Below are 26,497 nucleotides of genomic sequence, written 5' to 3'. Positions count from 1 at the left end.
CAGGGATCTGTACTGGGGCCTCAGCTTTTCACCATAGCTATTAATGATTTGGATGAAGGAATAGAGGGTTGTAAATCCCAAGTTTGCAGATGGCACTAAGTTGGGAGGCATAGTAAATTGTGTGGATGGGAGGCGGAAGTTGCAAAGGAACATAAACCGACTAAGTGGGCAAAACTATGACAGATGGAGTTCAATGTGAGGAAGTGATTCACTCTGGATCTGAGAAAGACAAATTGGAATATTTTCTTAATGGCGAGAGTCCAGCAGCTGTGGAGGAGCAAAGGCATTTAGGTATCCATCTACACAAATTACTAAAAGCTACAGCACTGGTACAAAAAGTAATTGAATCCTGGCCTTGATCTCAAAAGAATTAGAATTAAAAATGAGGAAGTTATGTTTCAGTTGTACAGAGCCTTGGTCAGACTCCATCTGTAGTACTGTGTTGCAGTTTTAGGCGCTGAACCTCAGGAAAGATATAATGACCAGAATGATACCGGGTGTAAAGGGTTAACTTATGGGGACAGATTGCATTCCCTTGAGTTTGGATGGTTGAGGGGTGATTATTTCGAGGTATTTCAAATAATTAACGGATTCAATAGGGCAGGTACAGAGAAACTGTTTCTAGAATCCAGAACAAGAGACTTACCAGGACTGAGAGGTTATAACTATTAGGAAAGACTGAACAGTTTGGGGTTCTTTTCTCTCAAAGAGAAGACAGAGAGGTGACCTGATAGAGGTCTTTAAAGTTATGATTAGAGAAAATGTTTCCACTTGTGGGGCATTCCAAAACTAGGGGCCATAAATATCAGTTGGTCACTAAATCCAATAAGGAATTCAGGAGAAACTGCTTTACAGAGAGTGGTTAGAATGTGAAACTTGCTACCACATAAAATAGTTGAGGCAAATAGCATAGATGCATTTAAGGAGAAGCTAGATCAGTACATGAGGGAGAAAGGAATAGAAGGATACGTTGATAGGGTAGGAAGAGGCTCGTGTGGAGCATAAACACTGGCATAGACCTGTTGGGCCAAATGGCCTGTTTCTGTGCTGTAAATTCTATGTAAACGAGGGCATAATACACTTGGAGCTAGTCCATTTAGGAGTGAAAATCACGAAGCACTTTTTCACACAAAGTGTAGTGGAAATCTGGGGCTTGCTCCCCCTAAAAGGCTAGATGCCAGGTCAACTAAAATTTTCAAGACTGAAATCGATCGAATTTTGTTGGGTAAGGGAACCGAGGGATTTGGAGCAAAGGTGGGTAAACGGAGTTGAGGTACAGATCAGCCACAATCTAATAGAATGGCCTACTCCTGTTCCTAAAGATAAACCTATGAAATTATATTGTAATTTGTATTCAAAGAGAAGATCCTGTTAAACAGTATAATAGCTACATTTGTTAACTATATCCTTGTGTCTTTCACCCAAGTTGAATTGGTGCTCCGAAAGTTCCTGTTGAACTGCATATAATAAAATCATAAATAACTATCAATGCTTATGTTTTATTGAACTTGTTTTTCTTGTACAGCATTGCTGTCTATGATCTGGGTGGTGGCACCTTTGATATCTCTGTGCTGGAGATTCAGAAAGGAGTCTTTGAAGTAAAATCCACAAATGGGGACACCTTTTTGGGGGGTGAGGACTTCGACCAGGCCCTACTCAAGCACATCATCAAGGAATTCAAGAGAGAGGTTAGTATTAACAATGACTGGGTATTTTGAAATTTGGTTGGGTGCATTTTAAATGGAGAGTTTGAGTTTCATTGTATAATTTGCAACAGTTCTTCATCAAGAGATAATGTCACTTGCATTGTAATAATTGTTTCAACAGTGCCTTTCTAAGTCTGAGGTACATGGCCTGATGATCATACCTACAGGCAGTCAGAAGAGCTGACAATCTTTTTGCTTATGCTCTGTTTCAATTTCTTGACAGGTGTCCCAGGCATCTCCTCCCCCTCCCCACAACTCTTCCCCTGTCCCTCTATTCAAAAGAAAGTTTAATTGCAACACATATCTTTAGTGTTTTGGGCTGAATAGTTCATCTGTTCACGAGTCTGTGGAAGTATCTGAAAACTAGTATAGCAGATGGTACATCTAACATGCTTGTCACCCACTGTACTGTATTGAGTCTTATTTAATTTTTAGTCAGGTGTGGACCTCGCCAAGGACAACATGGCACTACAGCGAGTGAGAGAAGCAGCAGAGAAAGCCAAGTGTGAGCTGTCTTCATCCCTTCAGGTCAGAACGTGTTTTTCAAACTGGTGTAACTGCCTGCACACATTCATAGAGTCATAACTAGGATTCAGTAAGAGAACTGTAACTGTTTTTCATCTTGTTTCCCCTCACAGTTTTGCAAAGAACTGTAAAGGGTGGGTCATCCTGTGAAAGGCTGGTTCACAATGACAGCAAATATTTTACGGCTTTGAAGTCTCCTGGATAATTTGACTTGAATCTGCAAATAGATGGCTGGTCAAGTTAATTTAACTATGTAATATATCTTTTTTATAAATATATATGGATTTTGTACACATATGGAACAGACTTAGCGATACATTTGGGTGATAATTATTCAGATTAAAGTACTACTGTGGTTGTGAATCATTTTGCCATTCATGTGAAATGATAATTGTGAGCAAATCATTTACAGGGGATTAACTTTATAGGTTTTGTATGTAAAGGAGAGCAGTTAACTATCTCTGAGATGGATGTTAGTGGAAAGCTGAATGCTAGCAATGGTGTCCCAGTCCTTCTCGTGTTAAAGGATGAGCTAGCTTGGAAATGGCATTCTATACCTACATGCTTTTACGTTACTTATTTTTGGGGGTATGTGAGGGCAGGGTCCTACAATGGTGGTTCTACATTTTAATGGATTTTTGTATGTACTTGGAGGGTACATTCTGGAAGACTGGGTAAAGTGGTGCATTTTAATACTAACCTTCACCGCTCCCCCTTACTCCCCGGGGCCTGAGTTACAAGTCCAACCTTGAATGTTAGGATTTTTTCCCCTGCTGTTCAATGTAAGGTTCCTATGTAAAATAAGCTGTAGGCAGTCTCAAACTAGTTCATAGTGGGCATGGACACACAGCACAAAACTGCTAATTTGGCATTAATTGTCAAACTCACTTGAAGAGTTTACAGGGTGGTTGGTATGAGAATTGTAAAATGTCACCCAAATGGAGTAGGGGTGCTCTTCTAGGGTTTGGGTTGAGAGAGTAAAAAAAGTGTTGGTTGCTATCTCGGCAATAATATCTTCAGTTCCCATATCCCATTTGTCTCCATCAGTTTATCACTGCCACCTCCAATACAGTTCTCATTAGAGTTGATTGTTCCAATAGTGCCTTATACTCGGACATCTACCCTGGTGTAATTATACACCTTAAAAAAATTAAAAAAAAAAAAGTCATCCTACTGTCTGACTTCCAGCCAGTATGTGCTGTTTTCCCATCGGCTTGTCTATCTTGTGATGGATTAGCAAAAAGTCTGTGGTTGTGCACTTGTATGTGTCCTGTATCCTAGTGCTGAGTGTTTCTTCTGTATTTTAACAGACTGACATTAACCTTCCTTACTTGACAATGGATGCTTCTGGACCAAAACATCTGAATATTAAAATTACTCGTGCTCAGTTTGAAAACATTGTTGGCGACCTCATTAAGAGGACCATTAATCCCTGCCAAAAAGCCATGCAGGATGCAGAGGTCAGCAAAAGTGACATTGGTGAGATCATCCTCGTGGGTGGAATGAGCAGAATGCCAAAGGTAAGTGACATTAAGATATCCAGGCCAGTTTAGGGGAGCCCCAAACATGTTGCTGTCTGAAATTACACTGTGTTGTGATGTTCTATATAAACACATCATTCTGACTCCAAAATTGTAGAGAATCTTGGATAACTGAACACAGTCTTTAACTCCCCAGTGGTTCTGTCGATAGATAGTGTGGTATTGAGTGATACAGACAAGAAGGTTTGTTCCCCTGGTCTCTGTCTAGACTCACAGTGAAGAATGGCTATTTGGGTGAGCTGCTGACACTCATGGAACCATAACCCAGCAAAAGTCAATGTCTTAGGTGAGGATGGGAGAAAATGTGGATGGAAGCTAACTAAGTATAGAATGTTAGCCTATGCTTTGTATTAAGTGATCTCTCTAGTTATTACATTAAGGTCAGGACTGGGAATAGCTGCCTTAATTTGTATGAGCATTTTAGCCCGGCAGTAGATCACATTCTCATGCAAATTGGGCTAAGTAAAGAATTTTAGTTTTGACAGTTATTTTATGCTGTTCCATGCCTTGTTCCCTTCTTTAGGTCCAGGCAACTGTTCAGGAGCTCTTTGGTCGTTCCCCCAGCAAGTCGGTGAACCCGGATGAAGCTGTTGCTATTGGTGCTGCTATCCAAGGTGGTGTGCTTGCTGGTGACGTCACAGATGTGTTGCTGCTTGATGTTACACCCTTGTCGCTAGGTATCGAGACCCTGGGTGGCGTTTTCACCAAACTCATCAACAGGAATACTACAATTCCAACAAAGAAAGGCCAGGTATGGAGTTAAGCAGTTTTAACAGGGCGAGGCCATGGAGTGCATTAGTAAATGCAGTTTGCTCAGAAAATTACATTAAACTGAAAATTTGTCACATTTAAATTTGGGGATTCCAGCCATTAGGGCTCCAGATCTTAAGAACTGTAAGGCTGTTCAAAGTACTTCCTCTAATATTGAGCAGCCACTCGTGTTGTACAGACACCATGCTCGGAGATTAGACAGACTCAATTTTCTGTTTCATAAATTCATAAAAGCATGTTTGTAATTCTACTGGGTGCAAATGCGGGCTAAGTTTTGGTTATTGTTCACAAACTGGCCTCGGTAGGGGATTTACAGGAGAAATTCATCGTCTCCTGTTCGTAACCATTGTCAAAAGGTGGCAAATTATAGATCTGAGAGCTTCAGTCTGACTTGACTGAGTGATGCTCATCAACGTGTGTCAGAATATGTATATGGAGCAAAAAAAGCTGCAATAACTGACCACAGCTACTCCTCAAAACCTACTAAACATGGAACTGCTTACCATTCAGTTGTAATTGTACATGGAAAGGGGCAAATTGGGTGTTGTATAATAATTCACATGCTTTTTGCAATATTTCAAGTTGATCATCCTACAGAGTGTTCTCTAATCCATAATGGGTATATGCTGAAGTTGGGATTCTTGATAGTTATGCCAACATCATGATCTGATGCCAAATAATAGTTTTTAAAACTCTGGCTTTAAGATGTGCATTTTATGTTGGCTGCTTATGTGATTGGCAGGTCTTTTCTACGGCTGCTGATGGACAGACGCAGGTTGAGATCAAAGTGTTCCAGGGAGAGCGAGATATGGCAACTGACAACAAACTTCTAGGACAGTTCACGCTGGTGAGTTCTTTTGGAGTCCATCAATTTGCTTATACTGCACAATAGTGTCTGAAATTGGGAAACTGATCTGTATTTTAGCACCTCAGATCTGAGGACTCGGTAAATGAGGCTAAACAGTTTAAAGTACCCATAACCGTGAGACATGGGTTACCACTATTTTGCACCGTATTTTGAAAATATTTTTTGAGGTACACATTAACCACAGGACAGATTTACAGCTGAATCTAGATATATTTTCATGAAAGAATTTGAGTGGGCTTGTTACAAAAATGCTGTATAATTCTAGGGACTCTGGTTGTAATTTCAGCATTATCAGAGGTCTGAATGCTTGTCTCAGAATTGTGAAAATCAGACCCGTCTGCTGTAACTTTCTATGTTGAAATTTTGTTTGTGCAGAACTGTGGAAAAAGTAAGTAATTGAGCTGTTCCTGCAGGTCATCTGAATATTCTTGTGCTGGACAAACTAGGCAAAAAAACGTTTTAGAGCCATTATGAGGGTTAGTGACATTTGCTTGATTTGGAAATGAATATACTGAAGTTCTTGTTTCTTTTGCTAGGTTGGAATGCCCCCAGCTCCCCGTGGAGTTCCACAAATTGAAGTTACATTTGATATTGATGCCAATGGTATTGTCCACGTTTCTGCAAGGGACAAGGGCACAGGCCGTGAGCAGCAGAGTAAGTACTGTCGCAAATTGCAGCAGATGCGCGCACAGGCATTAAGCAACACCTGATTTGGTAAGCGTTATTTGATATTGATTGTAAAGGTTTTCACTTTAACAAAGGAGTATCGATATGAAGCCCATTGTTCAGTTTTGTAGTGAAGGGTCTTGTCATAAAAAGAATGTAAGGAAAAGGAGGTCCCGTATGCATTGGAATTGTGAATGGTCATTGGAGTGCTTGGATTTGAAACTGATTGGAACTGTCCGTTAAATCATAGTTTTTCTACCCAAGATTCAATTAGACAAACGGTTATACAGGTAGACTACCCTTTATCCGGACTTCCGAAAACCAAAACCCTCTAAAAACCGAAGGTTTTTTCGTTCAGCGTAAGTCGTGCGTACCCCGACAACCGCCGACCCCGACAACCGCCGACCCCGACAACCGCCGACCCCCCCCCCCCCCCCGGCCCCGACAACCGCCGACCCCGACTGACATACGCTGAGCGTCAGCGTAAGTCGTGCGCACGACCCCCCCCGCCGACCCACCTTCCGAAATCCGAAATTCTCCTTTATCCGAAACTCGGCTGGTCCCGAGGTTTTCGGATAAAGGATAGTCTACCTGTACTTGTAATCCATTTGTGTTTTGGAAGTTGAAGTTTTGGAAATTATTTTCAATTCCAGTTGTCATCCAGTCTTCTGGTGGGCTTAGCAAGGACGACATTGAGAACATGATCAAAAATGCAGAGAAGTATGCTGAAGCAGACAGGAGGAAGAAGGTATGACAGCAATAGGATTAATTAATGGGTATATGGAAAAGCTCTGAAGAGGATTATGATCAATTTGAGGCCTATTTCTTGCTTAAAGCTACTTTGTATTTAATTTAGTTCCTATTTTACATATCACTTATTTAAACTGAACTGGAGCAGAATCTTAGCAACAGCTCTAAATGATTATAAAATTTATAAAGGGGATTGTGTAGTCATTTTATCTGTACTGTACTTTCAAAGTTATAGTTTAATATTAATTATCTGAATACTTTTGTTAACTAATAAAGTGACCAGTGCTTAAAGCACTGCACTACTGTACCTTGCATCAAAATTGTAACCAGTTAGTTAGTTGGAGGCTGGAGTAGTTGTTGTACATAACAGATTTCAGAATTCTGCTTTATGTCCCCACAGGAAACCGTTGAAGCAGTAAACAACGCTGAAGGAATTATTCATGACACAGAGTCTAAAATGGAAGAGTTCAAGGATCAGCTTCCAAAAGAGGAGGTATGAGCCTGGGATTACAGACTGCTGCCAAATGAATTAAATCTCAAAGCAAAAATCAGAACCCGTGTTGAAAACTGTGATACTGTGAAAGTCATTGGTTTATTTTTATTTGGTTTGTTTAACCAGTGTGACAAATTGAGAGAGGAGATTACAAAAGTGAAGGATCTGTTGGCTCGAAAGGATTCTGAGACGGGCGAAACCATCAAAGCAGCAGCATCCAACCTACAGCAAGCCTCACTGAAGCTTTTTGAGGTGGCATACAAGAAGGTGAAGTATTCATTTTTTGAAGTTCGTATAGAGTTGAGATAATCTTTAGCATAAGAACGGTAGACCGTTTACTACTCAGCTGCAGTCTAATAATTCTTGTAAATTCCATCTGCTTTTGCCTTTATAAGATGTATAAGTAGGTGGTCAAGTTCCATCTTGATCATACCTCTGAGCTGAACCTTGGGGAGAATGCACACTGACCAACTGCTTTTGTTGACTTTCAGATGGCATCTGAGCGGGAGGGTTCAGGCAGCACGGAAAGTGGAGACAAGAAAGAGGAGAAGCAATAAAAGGTCTCGTAGTAATTGTTTTACTTTAATGAACTGGCAAGGAGACATAAGCTTGGGAGTGGCAGAGCCAGAAGAGAACTTTTTCCTGAGCGGTTTGCACGATATTCATTCTTGTACTGTGTTTTTGCAGTATACTATACATAGTTTCTCTTTATAAAGTAGAAGTATCAGCGTTGAGTCTGCGTTTTAACAAATCCATCAGGTTTGTTGTCATTCCTGTAACTTAATTCATCTTGTAATAGCTGATGTGTCTGAGGGCCAGACTTTGCAGTAGAAGAAATAAACTTTTGGTTTGCAGCCAAATTTGTTTGTAATTTCCAGTATGTGATAAGTTCCTTTTTATTTTGGGAGGAGCATTTGATCCTAATGAGGACATTGAAATACAGTGGTTCATTTAATTTGTCTCTGGTTTTGTCTTAATTCAGACAAACACACCTGAAAAGAAAGCTTTAGAAACTACCCAGAGCTCTGGCGGTCTTCTGTGGAGTGGGCGAGTTCCAGTGTAAAGCTGAAGTTTTTGATTACTGTAAGATAGTTTTGTTTACAGTACCAATTGCAAAATATCTGGCAGCATTTGTTTTACCGTTGAATATAAAGATGTTGCAGGGACTGTTGTACAAAAGAGATGAAAAGAAGGGCTGTTAATGCCTGAAATATGAAATCAAAACACAACACTGCAAATATATAGTCAACACCTGAAAGAGAAAAGAGAAATTAATATTGGATAGGACCATTTGTGGGAGCTGTCGCCACCGCTGAGGCTTTCCTTCCAGAACTAACCTTTATATATCTCTTTCAGATGGATGATGACTGACCTAACATTGGTAACTTTCTAGCTTAGTACTTTTGCCATGTGTAAAGTGTTGATCACCTCCCACTCCACAGGCAGCTCCTTCACACTCTGTATGTAAGTGGCTTCTGCCACAATGAGGCAGTATACTTTTCTGTTTATTAATGGTAATCAGTTTAACTGAAACAGGATGGCTATTTTGGGAGACAAAAACTCTCATCAATGGATATTTGGCTCTTGAGATGAAGCCTCAGCAAGCTGCATCAGACACCTAATTGCTGCACTGAAATGGTTATAAAGACACAGGCGCATTCAAATAGTTGAGTTTATGATCCTATCAGTAAGCTGTGTATAATTTAAGTTCTTGATGCATTCTGTAGTATGGTGATCTCAGATTTGACTTCATTTTTATTCTGATTTATATAAATTACATTTTGATTTATATAAATTATGTTGAAGTCTGGAGGGGGGCCACTCCTCTGACTGTCCTGCTGCCAGTTGATGGGGTTGTGTGAAATTTAAACCAGATTTCCCACAGCCAGTAGTTTTGCTGATCTCGCCCTTGTGATTTCTTTTTAAATAAAAGTTGAAGGCGAAATGACCAACCAGTTTTTTGTGATCTTTCTGTATTTGTTCCGACTTGCACTCATGCGGGCTTCATTGATGTGCTTTGCTTGATTTAGGTTGAAATGGAGATGGTTTTCTGATTTATATTAGTCATTAGTTTAATGCCCCAGACCTACCCTTGTTCAATATTATTAATCGTCTAGTGCATGTTTGACGTGTGGTTGGCAAAAGGCATTATTCAACGGGGCAAAAATTGGCATTTGGTTGAAATGAGCACTTTTCTTGAACCAAATAGCCATTTGATTAAATGTGAACAAATGGAATCCATTCAATTGGTAGATAACAAAGAATCAGAAAGCAGCAATCAAATCTTTTTTTGTTTAAGCTCCCTGTGCTGAACTGATGAGTAGGAGAAACTGACCAATCAAGTTACTCCCTTACAAACTTGATTTAAGATGTGGCCTTCATTTTTCAATTACTGGAAAATATATTTCTAACATTTTGTACGCAAGGGATGAATGCATTTAAAAAAAAGTAGATTCTTACTCGCAGTTGTAAATACCTGGAAAATGTTTTCTTGCTGAGGTGTAGTCCTGTGAATGTCACATCTTAAAACAAGTTCATAAAATATTGCAATCACCAACTCTGATCCACAGCCTCTTTGTTCTCTGTCCCAAATCTCTTACCTATAATTTTATATCTATGTCCCCTAGTTTTATACCCCTCAATCACTGGAAACAGTCTGTTTCTATTTACTCTACCCCATTCCTTCAAAGTTTTAAACACATATCAATATTTAGAAATATTGAATAATTATTTTGCCTCCGTATTTATCAGGGAGACTTAACAGGGTAGACATGACATTAAAAGAAAAGATCAGAAACAGATACCATGACATTTAAGATGGAAAGGGGGAAGATGATTGACAGCACGGTGGCATAGTGGTTAGCACTGTTGCCTCACAGCACCAGGGACCCAGGTTCAAATCCGGCCTCGGGTGACTGTGTGGAGTTTGCACATTCTCCCCGTGTTTGCGTGGGTTTCCTCCGGGTGCTCCGGTTTCCTCCCACAGTCCAAAGATGTGCGGGTTAGGTTGATCGGCTATGATTAAAAATTGGCCCTTAGTGTTAGGGGGGATTAAATACGTGGGGTTACGGGGATAGGGCTTGGGTGGGATGGCTGTCGGTGTAGGGACCGGGTGCTAGGGTTTGGATGATCAGCCATGATCTCGTTGAATGGCGGAGCAGGCTCGAAGGGCCGAATGGCCTACTCCTGTTCCTAGCTTCTATGTTTCTAAACTACTCAAACTTAGAGAGGATAAAACCCCTGGTCCAGGGAACTATAGACCAGTTAGTTTAACATCGGTGGTAGGAAAGATGATGGAATCTTTACTCGGATGTAATAGAAAAACATCTAGGAACCAAATTATAATGGAGTAGTTAGTGTGGATTTCAAATAGGATGGTCGTGCTTGAGGGGGTGATCTAAAATTATACACGTTATTCCAAATGAAGATTTATTCAAGTCTTCGGACAGGTTTTGTACTGAATAGTCTGGACAATACAACCCAGGACTTTTAACAGTTTCCAGTTTCCTGGCCCCAACCGCCTCTCTTCCTCCGCTTCTTCCTTGAACAGAGGCCCGACCAGTCCCCATCCACCACTACCCTCCTTCGCCTGGCTGAACTTGTTCTCACATTGAACAACTTCTCCTTTGACTCCACTCATTTCCTCCAAATCAAAGGTGTTGCTATGGGTACCCGCATGGGTCCTAGCTATGCCTGCCTTTTCGTGGGATACGTGGAACACTCTGTACCAGTCCTACTCGGGTCCCTTCCCTCACCTTCACATGGTCCATCTCCAACTCTTCCCTTCCCTTCCTCGACTTCTCCATCTCTGGGGATAGGTCATTGACCAACATTCACTACAAGCCCACTGACTCCCACAGATACCTGGACTACACTTCCCCCCCACCCCGCCTCCTGTAAGGACTCTATTCCATTCTCCCAGTTTCTTCGTCTCCGCCACATCTACTCCGACGATGCCACCTTCCACACCAGTGCTTCCGACATGTCTTCCTTTTTCCTCAACCGAGGATTCCCCTCTACCGTGGTTGACACGGCCCTTGACCGTGTCCATTCTATCTCCCGCACTTCTGCCCTCACCCCTGCCCCTTCCTCCCGGAACCATGATAGGGTTCCCCTTGTCCTCACCTTTCACCCCACCAGGCTCCACATTCAACGGATCATCCTCCGCCATTTCCACCACCTCCAAAGTGATCCCACCACCAAACACATCTTCCCCCTCCCCGCCCCTTTCTGCATTCCGTAGGGACCGCACCCTCCGAGACACCCTAGTCCACTCCTCTATCACCCCCAGCACCCCTTCCCCTTCGCCCGGCACCTTCCCGTGCAAGCGCAGGAGATGCAACACCTGCCTTTATACCTCCCCACTGTCCAGGGCCCCAGGCACCCCTTCCAGGTGAAACAGCGATTTACTTGTACTTGCAATCTAGTATACTGTATTCGCTGCTCACGATACGGTCTCCTCTACATTGGGGAGACCAAACGCAGATTGGGTGACCGCTTTGCGGAACAACTCCGTTCAGTCCGTAAGGGTGACCCTGAGCTTCCGGTCGCCTGTCATTTTAATTCACCGTCCCATTCCCACTCTGACCTCACCGTCCTCGGCCTCTTGCATTGTTCCACGGAAGCTCAGCGTAAACTCGAGGAACAGCACCTCATCTTCTGATTAGGTACTTTACAGCCTTCCGGACTCAATATTGAGTTCAACAATTTCAGATCATAACCTCGGCCCCTATTACATTTTTACTTATTTTTTATCCCCCCCCCCCCTCCCTTTTTATTCTCTCTCTCTCCCACATGGCAGCTGTCACTCATTCTGCCAGCACATTTCACACCTAATCTAGAGCCGTCTTTTGTCTCCACTAGTCCTATCACTATCTCGTCTCGTTTTGAATACCTCTTAATGTCTCTTCTCTATTGTTCTCTCCCAGCCTGGCCTCTCAATCTATTTCATTTCCTGTGCCTTTCCAGTCTTGACGAAGAGTTTGTCTCGAAACGTTGACTCTTATTTTCTCTGCACGGATGTTGCCTGGCCTGCTGAGTTTTTCCAGCATTTTCTGTTGTTATTTCAACCCAGGACTTTGTTCGATTTGGCTACAATGTCCTGACAATACTTGAACCTTTAGGGAGTGGTGAATAATCACTCCTAAGTCTCCTTTCCTGTCAGCTTTAACCTACACCCACTGATGTTATACTCTGTTGTCAGGAATTTTCTCAGGGATTCTCCTGACCGGCTACACAACATAAAGGGTTACCTCTGATCTTCTGCCCAAGTTACAGTGGCGATTGGGAGAATCCCAGAGGAGATGCCCAGCATATACCTGACCTAGGGGCCAAATTAAAAAGCAGAACCACAATGGTAATAATCTCTGGATTACTACCTGAGCCACAAGCAAATTTGGCTAGGGTAAATAAAATCAGAGAGTTAAATGCGTGGCTCAAAGACTGGTGTGGGAGAAATGGGTTTTGCTTCTTGGGACACTGGCACCAGTACTAGGACAGGAGAGAGCTGTTCCGTTGGGACGGACTTCACTTGGCCAGTGCTGGGACTAGAATCCTGGCGAATCGAATAACTAGGGCTGTAGCGAGGGCTTTAAACTAATTAGTGGGGGGGAGGTTTCAAGAGAGCGAAAAATAAAAATGTCAGTGGCGAAGGCAATAGAGCACGGTAGCAGTGGGGGAATTAAAAACCAGAGCGTGTCAGGAAGGGACAATATATAAAGGTAAAGTAGTAAAGGGGGTAAAAGCAGGAATAAATGGTCACAAAACATATTTAAAAGTTCTTTATCTGAATGCACGCAGCATTCGTAACAAAATAGACGAGTTGACGGTACAAATAACTACACATGGGTATGATCTGGTGGCCATTACGGAGACATGGCTGCAGGGTGACCATGACTGGGAACTAAACATCAAGGGGTATTTGACTATTAGGGAGGACAGACAGACAGGAAGGAAAGGGAGGTGGGGTGGCTGTGTTAATAAACTGCAATAGTGAGAAATGATATTGGGTCAAAGGATCAGGATAGTGAAATGGTTTGGGTGGAGATAAGGAATAATAAGGGGGAAAAGCCACTAGTTGGCGTAGTCTATAGACCTCCTAACAGTTGCAACTCTATTGGTCGGAGTATAAATCAGGAAATAGTTGGGGCTTGTAATAAGGGAACAGCTATAATCATGGGAGATTTTAACTATCAAATTGGGCAGGGCAGCCTTGAGGAAGAGTTCATAGAGTGCATTAGGGACGGGTTCCTTGAGCAGTATGTTACTGAACCAACCAGGGGGCAGGCAATCTTGGATCTGGTCCTGTGTAATGAGACAGGATTAATAAAAAATGTCCTAGTAAAGGATCCCCTTGGAATGAGTGACCATAACATGGTTGAATTCCAAATTCAGTTGGAGGGTGAGAGAGTTGGATCTCAAACTAGCGTACTAAGCTTAAATAAAGGAGACTATGAAGGTATGAGAGCAGAGTTGACTAAAGTGGACTGGGAAAATAGATTAAGGTGTAAGACGGTACATGAGCAGTGGTGTACATTCAAGGAGATATTTCACAACTTTCAAGAAAAATATATTCCACTGAGGAAAAAGGGGCGTAAAAGAAAAGACAGCCATCCGTGGCTAAGTAAATAAAGGATAGTATCCGACTGAAAACAAGGGCATATAAAGTAGCCAAATCTAGTGGGAGGATAGAAGATTGGGAAGCATTTAAAAGCCAGCAAAGAATAACTAAAAGATTAATTAAGAAAGGGAAGATAGATTATGAAAGTAAATTAGCAAAAATATAAAAACAGATAGCAAGAGTTTCTACAGTTATATAAAAAGAAAAAGGGTGGCTAAAGTGAATGTTGGTCCCTTAGAGGACGAGACCGGGAAATTAGTAGTGGGGAACATGGAGATGGCAAAAACGCTGAACAAATATTTTGTATCAGTCTTTACAGTAGAGGACACTAAAAATATCCCAACACTGGACAAACAGGGGGCTATGGGGGGGAGGAGCTAAACACGATTAAAATCACTAAGGAGATGGTACTCGGTAAGATAATGGGACTTAAGGCGGATAAATCCCCTGGACCTGATGGCTTACATCCTAGGGTCTTGAGAGAAGTAGCGTTAGGGATTGTAGATGCATTGGTGGTAATTTTCCAAAACTCCCTGGATTCAGGAAAGGTCCCAGCAGATTGGAAAACTGCTAATGTAACGCCCTTATTTAAAAAGGGAGGTAGACAAAAGGCTGGAAACTATAGACCAGTTAGCCTAACGTCTGTGGTTGGTAAAATGTTGGAGTCCATTATTAAGGAAGCAGTAACAGGACATTTGGATAAGCATAATTTAATCAGAGTCAGCATGGTTTTATGAAGGGGAAGTCATGTTTGACAAATTTGCTCGAATTCTTTGAGGATGTAACAAACAGGGTGGATAAAGGGGAACCAATGGATGTGGTGTATTTGGACTTCCAAAAGGCATTTGACAAGGTGCCACACAAAAGATTACTGCACAAGATAAAAAATCACGGGATTGGGGGTAATATACTGGCATGGGTGGAAGATTTGCTATCTAACAGAAAACAGAGTTGGGATAAATGGTTCATTCTCGGGGTGGCAATCAGTAACTAGTGGTGTTCTGCAGGGGTCAGTGCTGGGACCCCAACTCTTTACAATCTATATTAACGATTTGGAGGAAGGGACCGAGTGCAACATATCCAAGTTTGCTGACGATACAAAGATGGGAGGGAAAGCAGTGAGTGAGGAGGACATAAAAAACCTGCAAAAGGACATAGACAGGCTAAGTGAGTGGGCAGAAATTTGGCAGATGGAATATAATGTTGGAAAGTGTAAGGTTATACACTTTGGCAGAAAAAATTAAAGAGCAAGTTATTATCTAAATGGAGAGAAACTGCAAAGTGCTACAGTACAAAGGGATCTGGGGGTCCTGGTGCATGAAACACAGAAGGTTAGTATGCAGGTACAGCAGGTGATCAGGAAGGCCAATGGAATCTTGGCTTTTATTGCAAGGGGGATGGAGTATAAAAGCAGGGAAGTCTTGCTTCAGTTATACAGGGTACTGGTGAGGCCACACCTGGAATATTGCGTACAGTTTTGGTTTCCATATTTTACAAAAGATATACTTGCTCTCGACAGTTCAGGGAAGGTTCACTCGGTTGATTCCGGAGATGAGGGGGTTGACTTATGAGGAAAGGTTGAGTAGGTTGGGCCTCTACTCATTGGAATTCAGAAGAATGAGAGGCGATCTTATCGAAACATATAAGATTGTGAGGGGGCTTGATCGGGTGGATGCGGGGAGGATGTTTCCACTGATGGGTGAGACCAGAACTAGGGGGCATAATCTTAGAATAAGGGGCTGCCGTTTCAAAACTGAGATGAGGAGAAACTTCTTCACTCGGAGGGTAGTAAATCTATGGAATTTGCTACCCCAGAGAGCTGTGGAAGCTGCAACATTAAATAAATTTAAAATGGAGATAGACATTGTCCTAGCAGATAAGGGAATTAGGGGTTACGGGGAGAGGGCAGGGAAGTGGACGCGAGTCTAGATTCGGATCAGCCATGATCCTATTGAATGGCGGAGCAGGCCCGAGGGGCCGTACGGCCTACTCCTACTTATGTTATGGTCTTATGTTCTATGTGTATAACTGCACACATTGAAGGACATCTGCCTGCCTTGGGCCAAACTTCCCCAATCTACCCAAAAATGGAGTTGCAATCTATTTCCTTCTGGCACCTTGATTCTACTACAATTAGTATTTTCTGCTAATGTAATCACTGTACTAGCTATACCTTGCTCCAGATCATTAGTTTCTACGATGAACAGAAGAGGAACCAGCACCGAACCTGGGGCACCCCCACTTGTGACTGGATTCCATTGGGAAGCCATCACATTTAAAACCACTACAACAGAAGCAAAATACCACGGATGCTGGAAATCTGAAATAAAAACAAAATGCTGGAGATACTCCGTAGGTCAGGCAACATCTGTGGAGACAAACAGAGTTAATGTTTCAGGTCGATGACCCTCGGTCAGAACATTTAAAACCACCCTTTGCCTACAGTCCTTTGCCAATTACAATCCACCACACCATATCACTCCTGACACTATGGAGCATAATTTTAGCACTCAGGCTCTCGTGGCATTTTATCAAAAGCTTTTGGAAATCCAAGTTTAAAGTGTCTTGGAGCTACCTGACCCACTGTTCTAGTGACTTCCAAAAAACTGAATCAGGTTTGTCAAGCCCTTTCATTATCTTAAAAACCTCTAGATCAGGTCATCCCTCAGCCTTCTCTGCTTTAGAGAAAAGAGTCCCAGCCTGTTCAGTCTTTCCTGAAGGGTTGCCAACCTCATGATCATTAATGTCATCATTAATGATGCTTTCCATTAATTGCTCCACCACAGAGGTTAATCTCACATGTCTGTAGTTTGCAGGTTGTTATTTTAATCCATTTTTAAATAAGGGCATCAAATGTCCTTTGTCTGATCATTCAGCACCAGGTTATTGGTAAACTATTGAAAATATTTACTAGAGCCTCACTCGTGACCTCTGCCATTTCTTTCAGTGCTTGTATTTATATAGCGCCTTTAATGTAGTTAAATGCCCCAAGATGCTTCACAGAAGTGTTAATCTAACAAAATTTAACACCGAGGCACATGAGATAGTAGGACAGGTAGAAGAGGGAGGTTTTAAGGAGCGCCAATCGGCCCCTCGAGCCTGCTTCGCCATTCAATAAGACCATGTCTGATCTACCTCAACTCCACTTTCCTGCATTATCCTCATATCCCTTGATTCCCTTAACACCCAAAAATCTATCGATCTCTGTCTTGAATATACTCAACGACAGCCTCCACAACTCTTGGGTAGAGAATTCCAAAGATTCACCACCCTCTGAAGACCTCATCTCAGCCCTAAATCGCCAATCCCTTATTCTGAGACTGTGACCCCTGGTTCTAGACTCCCCAGTCAGGGGAAACATCCTCCCTGCATCTACCCTGTCAAGACCTGTAAGAATTTTGTATGTTTCAATGAGATCACCTCCCATTCTTCGAGGTTATACACTTTGGCAGGAAAAATAAAAAAGCAAATTATTATTTAAATGATTACAAAATGCTACAGTGCAGAGGGACCTGGGGGTCCTTGTGCATGAAGCACAAAAAGTTAGCATGCAGGTACAGCAAGTAATCAAAAAGGCAAATGGAATGTTGGCCTTTATTTCAAAGGGGTTGGAGTATAAAAGCAGGGAAGTCCTGCTACAACTGTACAGGGTATTGGTGAGACCACACCTTGAGTACTGCATATAGTTTTGGTCTCCTTATTTAAGGAAGGATATACTTGCATTGGAGGCAGTTCAGAGACGATTCACTAGGTTAATTCCAGAGATGAGGGGGTTGACTAATGAGGAAAGGTTGAGCAGGCTGGGCTTATACTTATTGGAATTTAGAAGAATGAGAGGTGATCTTATTGAAGCATATAAGATACTGAGGGGGCACGACAAGGTAGATGCAGAGAGGATGTTTCCCCTAGTGGGGAAATCTGGAATGCGGTGGCACAGTTTTAGAATAAAGGGTCGCCCGTTTAGAACTGAGATGAGGAGGAAGTTCTTCTCTGAGGGCCATAAATCTGTGGAATTCTCTGCCCCAGAGAGCTGTGGAGGCTGGGTCATTAAATACATTTAAGGTGGAGATAGACACATTTTTGCAAGATAAGGGAATGAAGGGTTATGGGGAGCGGGCGGGGAAGTGGCTTTGAGCCCAAGATCAGCCATGATCTTAATGAATGGCGGAGCAGGCTCGAGGGGCCAAGTGGCCTATTCCTGCTCCTATTTCTTATGTTCTTATGTAAACTCCAAAGAATATAGGCCTAGTCTACTCAATCTCTCCTCATAGGACAATCCCCCCCCATCCCAGGAATCAGTCTGGTAAACCTTTGTTGCACTCCCTCTATGGCAAGTATATCCTTCCTTAGGTAAGGAGAATAAAACTGTATACAATACTCCAGGGCCCTACATAATTGCAGTAAGACGTCTTTACTCTTATACTCAAACCCAAATAAAGGCGAACATACCATTTGCTTTCCTAATTGCTTGCTGTACCTGCATGTTAACTTTCTGATTTGTGTACAAGGACACCCAGGTCCCTCTGAACACCAACATTTCCCAATCTCTCACCATTTAAAAAATACTCTGCTTTTCTATTTTTCCTACCAAAGTGGATAACTTCACATTTCTCCACATTATATTACTTTTGCCATGTTCTTGCCCACTCACTCCCCTTGGAAGCCTCTTTGCATTCTCCTCACAACTTACATTCCCACCTAGCATTGTGTAATGTGGAGTATTTGATCATCCCAGTCCATATTTATATAACATGTGAATGAGATTTCTCCCACGGGATCCTATAAATAGAATTAAAATGTAATCAATTACAACTTGTTCCCTGTGCACTAAAGTTCTCGTAAATAACCATCCTCATATTGTCTTGTTTGCACTCTCCAAAAATTGTCACTGACTACATTCTCTTAGAACCTGCCCTGTTGGAGTTCAGTTCCTGTTTCTGTGCAGTGGTCTTGTGAATTTTAAAAGTGAATAGTGGAAGGATGAAACCGAAAGACAAACTGAAGAGGTGACCTGGTGGAAGAGGTGACCTGGTGGGTTAGTGTGATAAGTTACAGACAATGTAAGTTGGTGGCACCCTTAGGTGAGTTTGCTCATTTTCAAGGGTTTTTGTGCATGTCTTTCCCTCTCCCAACCCACCCACATTATATGATTGCTTGGTGACTAGGGCGGCTGCTGATGATTAACCATTTGAACACAATGAGATGTGAAATGGCAGTGACAGTGAAATGGCAGAAATATTGAATAGTTACTTTGCCTCAGATTTTACAAGGCGGACATGACATTACAAGAAGAGATCAAAAAGAACATTAAGACATTTAAGATAGAAACATAGAAGATAGGAGCAGGAGTAGGCCATTCGGCCCCTCGAGCCTGTTCCGCCATTTAATGAGATCATGGCTGATCATCCAAATTCAGCAACCTGTCCCTGTTTTCTCCCCATATCCCTTGATCCCTTTAACCTTAAGAAATGTGTCTAACTCCTTCTTGAATATATTTAATGAATTGGCCTCAACTGCCTTCTGTGGTAGAGAATTCCACAGGTTCACCACTCTGGGTGAAGAAATTCCTCCTCATCTCAGCCCTAAATGGCTTACCCCTTATCCTTAGACTGTGACCTCTGGTTCTGGACTCCCCTGCCATCGGGAACATCCTTCCTGCATCTAGTCTGTAGTCCTGTTAGAATTTTATAAGTTTCAATGAGAGCCCCTCTCATTCTTCTAAACTCTGGTGAATATAAGCCTAATCGACCCAATCTCTCTCCATACGTCATTCCTGCATGCTTACCTTCAGTGACTGGTGCACAAGGGCACCCAGGTCTCGTTGCATTTCCCCTTTTCCCAATCTATTGCCGTTCAGATAATAATCTGCCTTCCTGTCTTTGCCACATTATACTGCATCTGCCATGCATCTGCTCAATCTCCCAACCTGTCCAAATCATACTGGAGTTTCTCTGCATCCTCCTCACAGCACACGTGCCCACCCAGCTTTGTGTCATCTGCAAACTTGGAGATATTACATCTAGTTCCCTCATCTAGATCATTAATATATATTGTGAATAACTGGGGTCCTAGCACGATCCCTGCGGTACCCCACTAGTCAATGCATGCCACTCGGAAAAAGACCCGTTTATTCCAACTCTTGCTTTCTGTTTGCCAACCAGTTCTCTATCCAAGTCAGTACCTTACCCCCAATCCCATGTGCTTTAACTTTACACGCTAATCACTTATGCGGGACCTTATCGAAAGCCTTCTGAAAGCCCAAATACACCACATCCACTGGTTCTCCCTTATCTATTCTACCAGTTACATCCTCAAAAAATTCCAGATTAGTCAAACATGATTTACCTTTTGTAAATCTATGTTGACTTTGTCTGATCCTGTCACTGTTTTCCAAGTGCTCTGCTATTACATCTTTTATAATGGACTCTAGCATTTTCCCCACAACCGGTGTCAGGCTTACCGATCTATAATTCCCCGTTTTCTCTCTACCACCTTTTTTGAACAGTGGGGTTACATTAGCTACCCTCCAATCCATGGGAACTGTTCCAGAGTCTATAGAATTTTGGAAGATGACCAGCAATGCATCTCCTATTTCTAGGGCCACTTTCTTAAGTACCCTAGTATGTAGATTATTAGACACTGGGGATTTATCTGCCTTCAATCCCATCAATTTCCCTAACACCATTTCCCTACAAATACTGATTTCATTCAATTCCTCCTTCTTACTAGATCCTATGTTCCCCAACATCTCTGGGAGGTTATTTGTGTCCTCCTTTGTGAAGACAGAACCAAAGTATGTCTTTAATTGGTCTGCCATTTCTTTGTTCCCCATTATAAATTCCCCTGATTCTGACTGCAAGGGACCTACGCTTGACTTCACCAATCTTTTTCTCTTCACATATCTATAGAAGCTTTTACAGTCAGTTTTTATGTTCCCTGAAAGCTTACTCTCATATTCTATTTTCTCTCTTAATTAATCCCTTTGTCCTCCTTTGCTGAATCCTAAACTGTTCCCAATCCTCAGGTTTGCTGCTTTTTCTGGCCAATTTGTTCCTCTCCTTGGATCTTATGCTATCCCTAATTTCCCTTGTTAGCCACGGTTGAATCACCTTTTTTGTTTTATTTTTATGCCAAACAGTGATGAGCAAATTCTGTAGTTCATCCATGTGATCTTTAAATGTTTGCCATTGCCTATCCACTACCAACCCTTTAAGTTACACTCCCCAATCCATCCTAGCCAACTCGCGCCTCATACCATTGTAGTTTCCTTTATTTAAATTCAGGACCCTAGTCTCTGAGTCAACTACTTCACTCTCCATCTTAATAAAGAATTCTATCATTATTATCGCTCTTCCCCCAAGGGGCCTCGCACAACAAGATTGCTAATTAATCCTGTCTCATTACATAATACCCAGTCTAAGATGGCCTGATCTCTAGTTGGTTCCTCGACATATTGGTCCAGGAAACCATCCCGTATACACTCTAGGAATTCCTCCTCCACAGTATTGTTACTAATTTGGTTAGCCCAATCTATATGTAGATTAAAGTCACCCATGATAACTACTGTGCCCTTATTGCACGCGTCTCTAATTTCTCATTTAATGCCATCCCCAACCTCAGCATTACTGTTTGGGGGTCTGTATACAACTCCCACTAACGTTTTCTGCCCCATGGTATTTCTCAGCTCTACCCATACAGATTCCACATCATCAGAGCTAATATCCTTCCTTACAATTGTGTTAATCTCCTCTTTAACCAGCAATGCTACCCCACCACCTTTTCCTTTTTGCCTGTCCTTCCTGAATATTGAATACCCCTAGATGTTGAATTCCCAGCCTTGGTCACCCTGGAGCCATGTCTCCGTAATCCCAATTATATCATATCCGTTTACATCTATTTGCGCAGCTAATTCATCCACTTTATTACGAATGCTCCTCGCATTAAGGCTTGTTGTTTTAACACTCTTATCCTAGATAGATAGATAGGAGGAAGATAATTGATAAACTAGACAAAGTTAGAGAGGATAAAACCCTGGGTCCAAATGGATTGCATCTGCACATACTCAGTGCCAGAGGACTGCCGAACAGCTAGTGTTATTCCTATATTCTCGATTACTACCTGAGCCACGAGCGAATTTGCATAGGGTAAATAAGATCAGAGAAATGAACGAGTAGCTCAAAGACTGGTGGGAGAAATGGGTTTCGATTTGTTGGGCACTGGCACCAGTACTGGGATAAGAGGGAGCTGTTCCGCTTGGACGGGCTTCACTTGAACCATGCTGGGGCTAGAGTCCTGGCGAATCGAATAACTAGGGCTGTAGAGAGGGCTTTAAACCAAATAGGGGGTGGGATCCAGGTGAGCGGGAATTTAAAATGTCAATGAGAAATGAGAAAGCAATAGAGCAGGATAGAGATGGGGAAATAATAACCAGAGTGTTTAAAAATAAGAGTGCAACAGAAAATGGGGCCAAAACAAGGAGAAATGGTAAAAACACAAAGTTAAAAGCTCTATATTTGAATGCACGCAGCATTCGTAACAAGATAGATGCCATTACAGAGACGTGGTTGCACGGTGATCAGGCCTGGGAACTGAATATTCCAGGGTATTTGACAATTCGGAAGGATAGACAGAAAGGAAAGGGAGGTGAGTGGCTTTGTTGGTAAAGGATGGGATCAGTGCAGTGGTGAGAAGTGATATTGGCTCAGAAGATCAAGATGTAGAATTGGTTTGGGTGGAGATAAAAAAAATAAAGGGAAAAGGTCTCCGGTGGACATAGTCTACATGCCCCCGAAGAGTAGCAATACTGTTGGAAAGAGTATAAATCAACAAATAATGGAGGCCTGTAAAAAAGGTACAGTAATAATCAAGGGTGATTTTAATCTCCATATTGATTGGACAAATCAAATTTGCCATGGTAGCCTTGAAGAGGAGTTCATAGAGTGCATCTGGAATGGTTTCCTAGAACAGTATGTAATGGAACCAACCAGGGAGCAGGCTATCTTGGATCTGGTACTGTGTAATGAGACAGAATTAATAAATGATCTCATAGTAAAAGATCCTCTAGGAAAGAGTGATCATAGCATGGTTGAATTTCAAATTCAGTTGGAGGGTGAGAAAGTTGTATCTCAAACCAGTGTCCTGATCTTAAACAAAGGCAATTACAATGGCATGAGGGCAGAACTGGTTAAAGTGGACTGGAAAAATAAATTAAAAGGTAAGACAGTTGAAATGCAGTGGCGGACATTTAAGGAGATATTTCATAACTCTCAACAAAAGTATATTCCAGTGAGAGAGAAAGATTTTAAGAGAAGGGAGCACCATCCGTGGCTAACTAAGGAAGTAAAGGATGGTATCAAATTGAAAATGAAGGCATACAATGTTGCCAAGATTGGTGGGAGACCAGAGGATTGGGAAAAAATTTTAAACCAGCAAAGGATGACTAAAAAAATAATAGAAGATGAATTAGAGTAAACTGGCAATAAACATTATAACAGATTGTAAGAGCTTCTGCAGTTATACAAAAAGGAAGAGGGTAGCTAAAGTAAACGTTGGTCCCTTAGAGGATGAGACTGGGGAATTAATAATGGTGAACAGGGAAATGGCAGAGACTCTGAATAAATATTTTGTATCTGTCTTCACGGTAGAAGACACCAACAACATCCCAATAATGGATAATCAAGGGGGGGACTAAAGCTAATCACTATCACTAAGGAAATAGTACTTGGTAAAATAATGGGACTAAAAGACGACAAGTCCCCTGGACCAGATAGCCTGCATCCCAGGGTCTTAGAAGAAGTGGCTGCAGAGATAGTGGATGCATTGGTTGCAATATACCAAAATTCCCTGGACTCTGGAGAGGTCCCAGCGGATTGGAAAACCACAAATGTAACACCCCTATTTAAGAAAGGAGGGAGACAGAAAGCAGGAAACTATAGACCAGTTAGCCTAACCTCTGTCATTGGGAAAATGCTGGAGTCCTTCATTAAGGAAGCAGTAGCAGGGCATTTGGAAAATCATAACGCAGTCAAGCAGAGTCAGCATGGTTTTATGAAAGGGAAGTCATGTTTAACAAATTTGCTGGAGTTCTTTGAGAAGGTAACGAGCAGGGTGGACAAAGGGGAACCAGTGGATGTGGTGTATTTGGATTTCCAGAAGGCATTCGATAAGGTGCCACATAAAAGGTTACTGCACAAGATAAGAGCTCACAGAATTGGGGGTAATATATTAGCATTGATAGAGAATTGGCTAACTAACAGAAGAGTCGGGATAAATGGGTAATTTTCCGGTTGGCAAATGTTAACTAGTGGGGTGCAACATGATCGGTGCTGGGGCCTCGACTATTTACAATCTACATTCATGACTTGGATGAAGGGACCCAGTGTAATGTAGCCAAGTTTGCGGACGATACAAAAATGGGTGGGAAAGCAGGGGGCATGAAAAAACACTGACTGGCAAAATAAAGGAAAATCCCAAGGTGTTTTATAAGTATATTAAGGGCAAGAGGATAACCAGGGAAAGAGTAGGGTCCATTAGGGACCAAAGTGGCAATCTGTGTATAGAGCCGGAAGATGTAGGTGAGGTTTTAAATGAATATTTTGCATCTGTGTTCACTATGGAGAAGGACGATGTAGGCATAGAAATCAGGCAGGGGGATTGTGATATACTTGAACAAATTAGTATTGAGAGGGAGGAGGTACTAGCGGTTTTAGCGGGCTTAAAAGTAGATACATCCCCAGGCCCTGACCAGATGTATCCCAGGCTGCTGTGTGAGGCAAGGGAGGAGATTGCAGGGGCTCTAACACACATTTTCAGAACCTCTCTGGCCACAGGGGAGGTGCCAGAGGACTGGAGAACAGCTAACATAGTACCATTATTCAAGAAGGGTAGTAGGGATAAACCAGGGAATTACAGGCCAGTGAGCCTAACATCAGTGGTAGGGAAATTATTGGAAAAAATTTTGAGGGTCAGAATTAGTCTCCACTTAGAGAGGCAAGGATTAATCAAGGATAGTCAGCATAGCTTTGTCTGGGGGAGATCATGTCTAACCAATTTGATTGAATTTTTCGAGGGGTGACTAGGTGTGTGGATGAGGGTAGTGCAGTTGATGTAGTCTACATGGACTTCAGTAAGGCTTTTGACAAAGTCCCGCATGGGAAACTGGTCAAGAAGGTAAGAGCCCATGGGATCTAGGGCAATTTGGCACATTAGATCCAAAATTGGCTTAGTGGCAGGAGGCAGAGGGTGATGGTCGAAGGTTGTTTTTGTGACTGGAAGCCTGTGTCCAGTGGTGTAGCGCAGGGATCGGTGCTGGGTCCTTTGCTGTTTGTAGTGTACATTAATGATTTAGATATGAATGTAGGAGGTATGATCAGTAAGTTCACAGATGGCACGAAAATTGGTAGAGTGGTTGATGGCGAGGAGGGAAGCCTCAAGCTACAGGACGATATAGATGGGTTGGTTAGATGGGCAGAACAGTGGCAAATGGAATTTAACCCTGAAAAGTGTGAGGTGATGCATTTTGGGAGGAGTAACAAGGCAAGGGAATTCACAATGAATGGTAGGACCCTAGGAAGGACAGAGGATCAGAGGGACCTTGGTGTGCATGTACATAGATCCCTGAAGGCAGCAGGACAGGTAGATAAGGTGGTTAAAAAGGCATATGGGATACTTGCCTTCATTAACCGAGGCATAGAATGTAAGAGCAGGGAGGTTATGATGGAGCTGTACAAAACGCTAGTTAGGCCACAGCTGGAATACTGTGTGCAGTTCTGGTCGCCACACTATAGGAGGGATGTGATTGCATTGGAGAGGGTGCAGAGGAGATTCACCAGGATGTTACCTGGGCTGGAGCGCTTCAGCTAGGACGAGAGATTGGACAGGCTGGGGTTGTTTTCCTTAGAGCAGAGAAGGCTGAGGGGGGGACCTGATTGAGGTGTACAAAATTATGAGGGGCATAGATAGGGTAGATAGAAAGGAACTTTTCCCCTTAGTAGAGGTCAATAACCAGGGGGCATAGTTTCAAGGTAAGGGGCAGGAGGTTTAGAGGGGATTTGCGGAAAAACTTTTTCACCCAGAGAGTAGTTGGAATCTGGAACTCACTGCCTGAAAGGGTGGTAGAGGCAGAAACCCTCACAACATTCAAGAAGTATTTAGATGAGCACTTGAAACAGCATAGCATACAAGGCTATGGACCAAGTGCTGGAAAATGGGATTAGAATAGACAGGGCTTGATGGCCGGTGCGAACACGATGGGCTGAAGGGCCTCTTTCTGTGCTGTATAACTCAAAAATCTGCAAAGGGATATAGACAGGCTAAATGAGTGGGCAAACATTTGGCAGATGGAGTATAATGCGGGAAAGTGCGAGGTTATACACTTTGGCAGGAAAAATAAAACTAATTATTGTTTAAATGGAGAGAGATTACAAAATGCTACAGTTCAGAGGGACCTGGGGGTCCTTGTGCATGAAGTACAAAAAGTTAGCAAGTAATCAAAAAGGCAAATGGAATGTTGGCCTTTATTTCAAAGGGGTTGGAGTATAAAAGCAGGGAAGTCCTGCT

At 42.4% G+C, this 26,497-nt stretch overlaps 1 protein-coding gene and 1 non-coding gene across 2 annotated transcripts in view; both read left to right on the top strand.

Annotated features, from left to right (window-relative positions):
• hspa9 (heat shock protein family A (Hsp70) member 9) overlaps positions 1–9,272 on the top strand; it is a 29,690-nt gene extending 20,418 nt beyond the window's left edge. Inside the window, exons 8-17 of the mRNA XM_085995154.1 lie at positions 1,526–1,688; positions 2,142–2,234; positions 3,542–3,751; positions 4,296–4,523; positions 5,286–5,390; positions 5,948–6,065; positions 6,731–6,825; positions 7,228–7,320; positions 7,447–7,587; positions 7,812–9,272. Of these exons, the coding sequence (XP_085851280.1) occupies positions 1,526–1,688; positions 2,142–2,234; positions 3,542–3,751; positions 4,296–4,523; positions 5,286–5,390; positions 5,948–6,065; positions 6,731–6,825; positions 7,228–7,320; positions 7,447–7,587; positions 7,812–7,877 (1,312 nt within the window). The 3' untranslated portion in view covers positions 7,878–9,272. The remainder of the gene's footprint in view (positions 1–1,525; positions 1,689–2,141; positions 2,235–3,541; positions 3,752–4,295; positions 4,524–5,285; positions 5,391–5,947; positions 6,066–6,730; positions 6,826–7,227; positions 7,321–7,446; positions 7,588–7,811) is intronic.
• On the top strand, positions 3,821–3,892 carry LOC147113812 (small nucleolar RNA SNORD63). Its single transcript, XR_015079428.1, has one exon. It is a non-coding gene; the product is annotated as a small nucleolar RNA SNORD63 (small nucleolar RNA).
• Positions 9,273–26,497: the final 17,225 nt, after the last annotated feature.

This window comes from Somniosus microcephalus, chromosome 8 (assembly GCF_052327205.1).
Source record: "Somniosus microcephalus isolate GS21.2 chromosome 8, FLI_Smic_1.0, whole genome shotgun sequence".
NCBI classification, from domain to species: Eukaryota; Metazoa; Chordata; class Chondrichthyes; order Squaliformes; family Somniosidae; genus Somniosus; species Somniosus microcephalus.
Note: the sequence above shows the minus strand (reverse complement) of the source record. Positions and strands in the feature narration are given on the sequence as shown.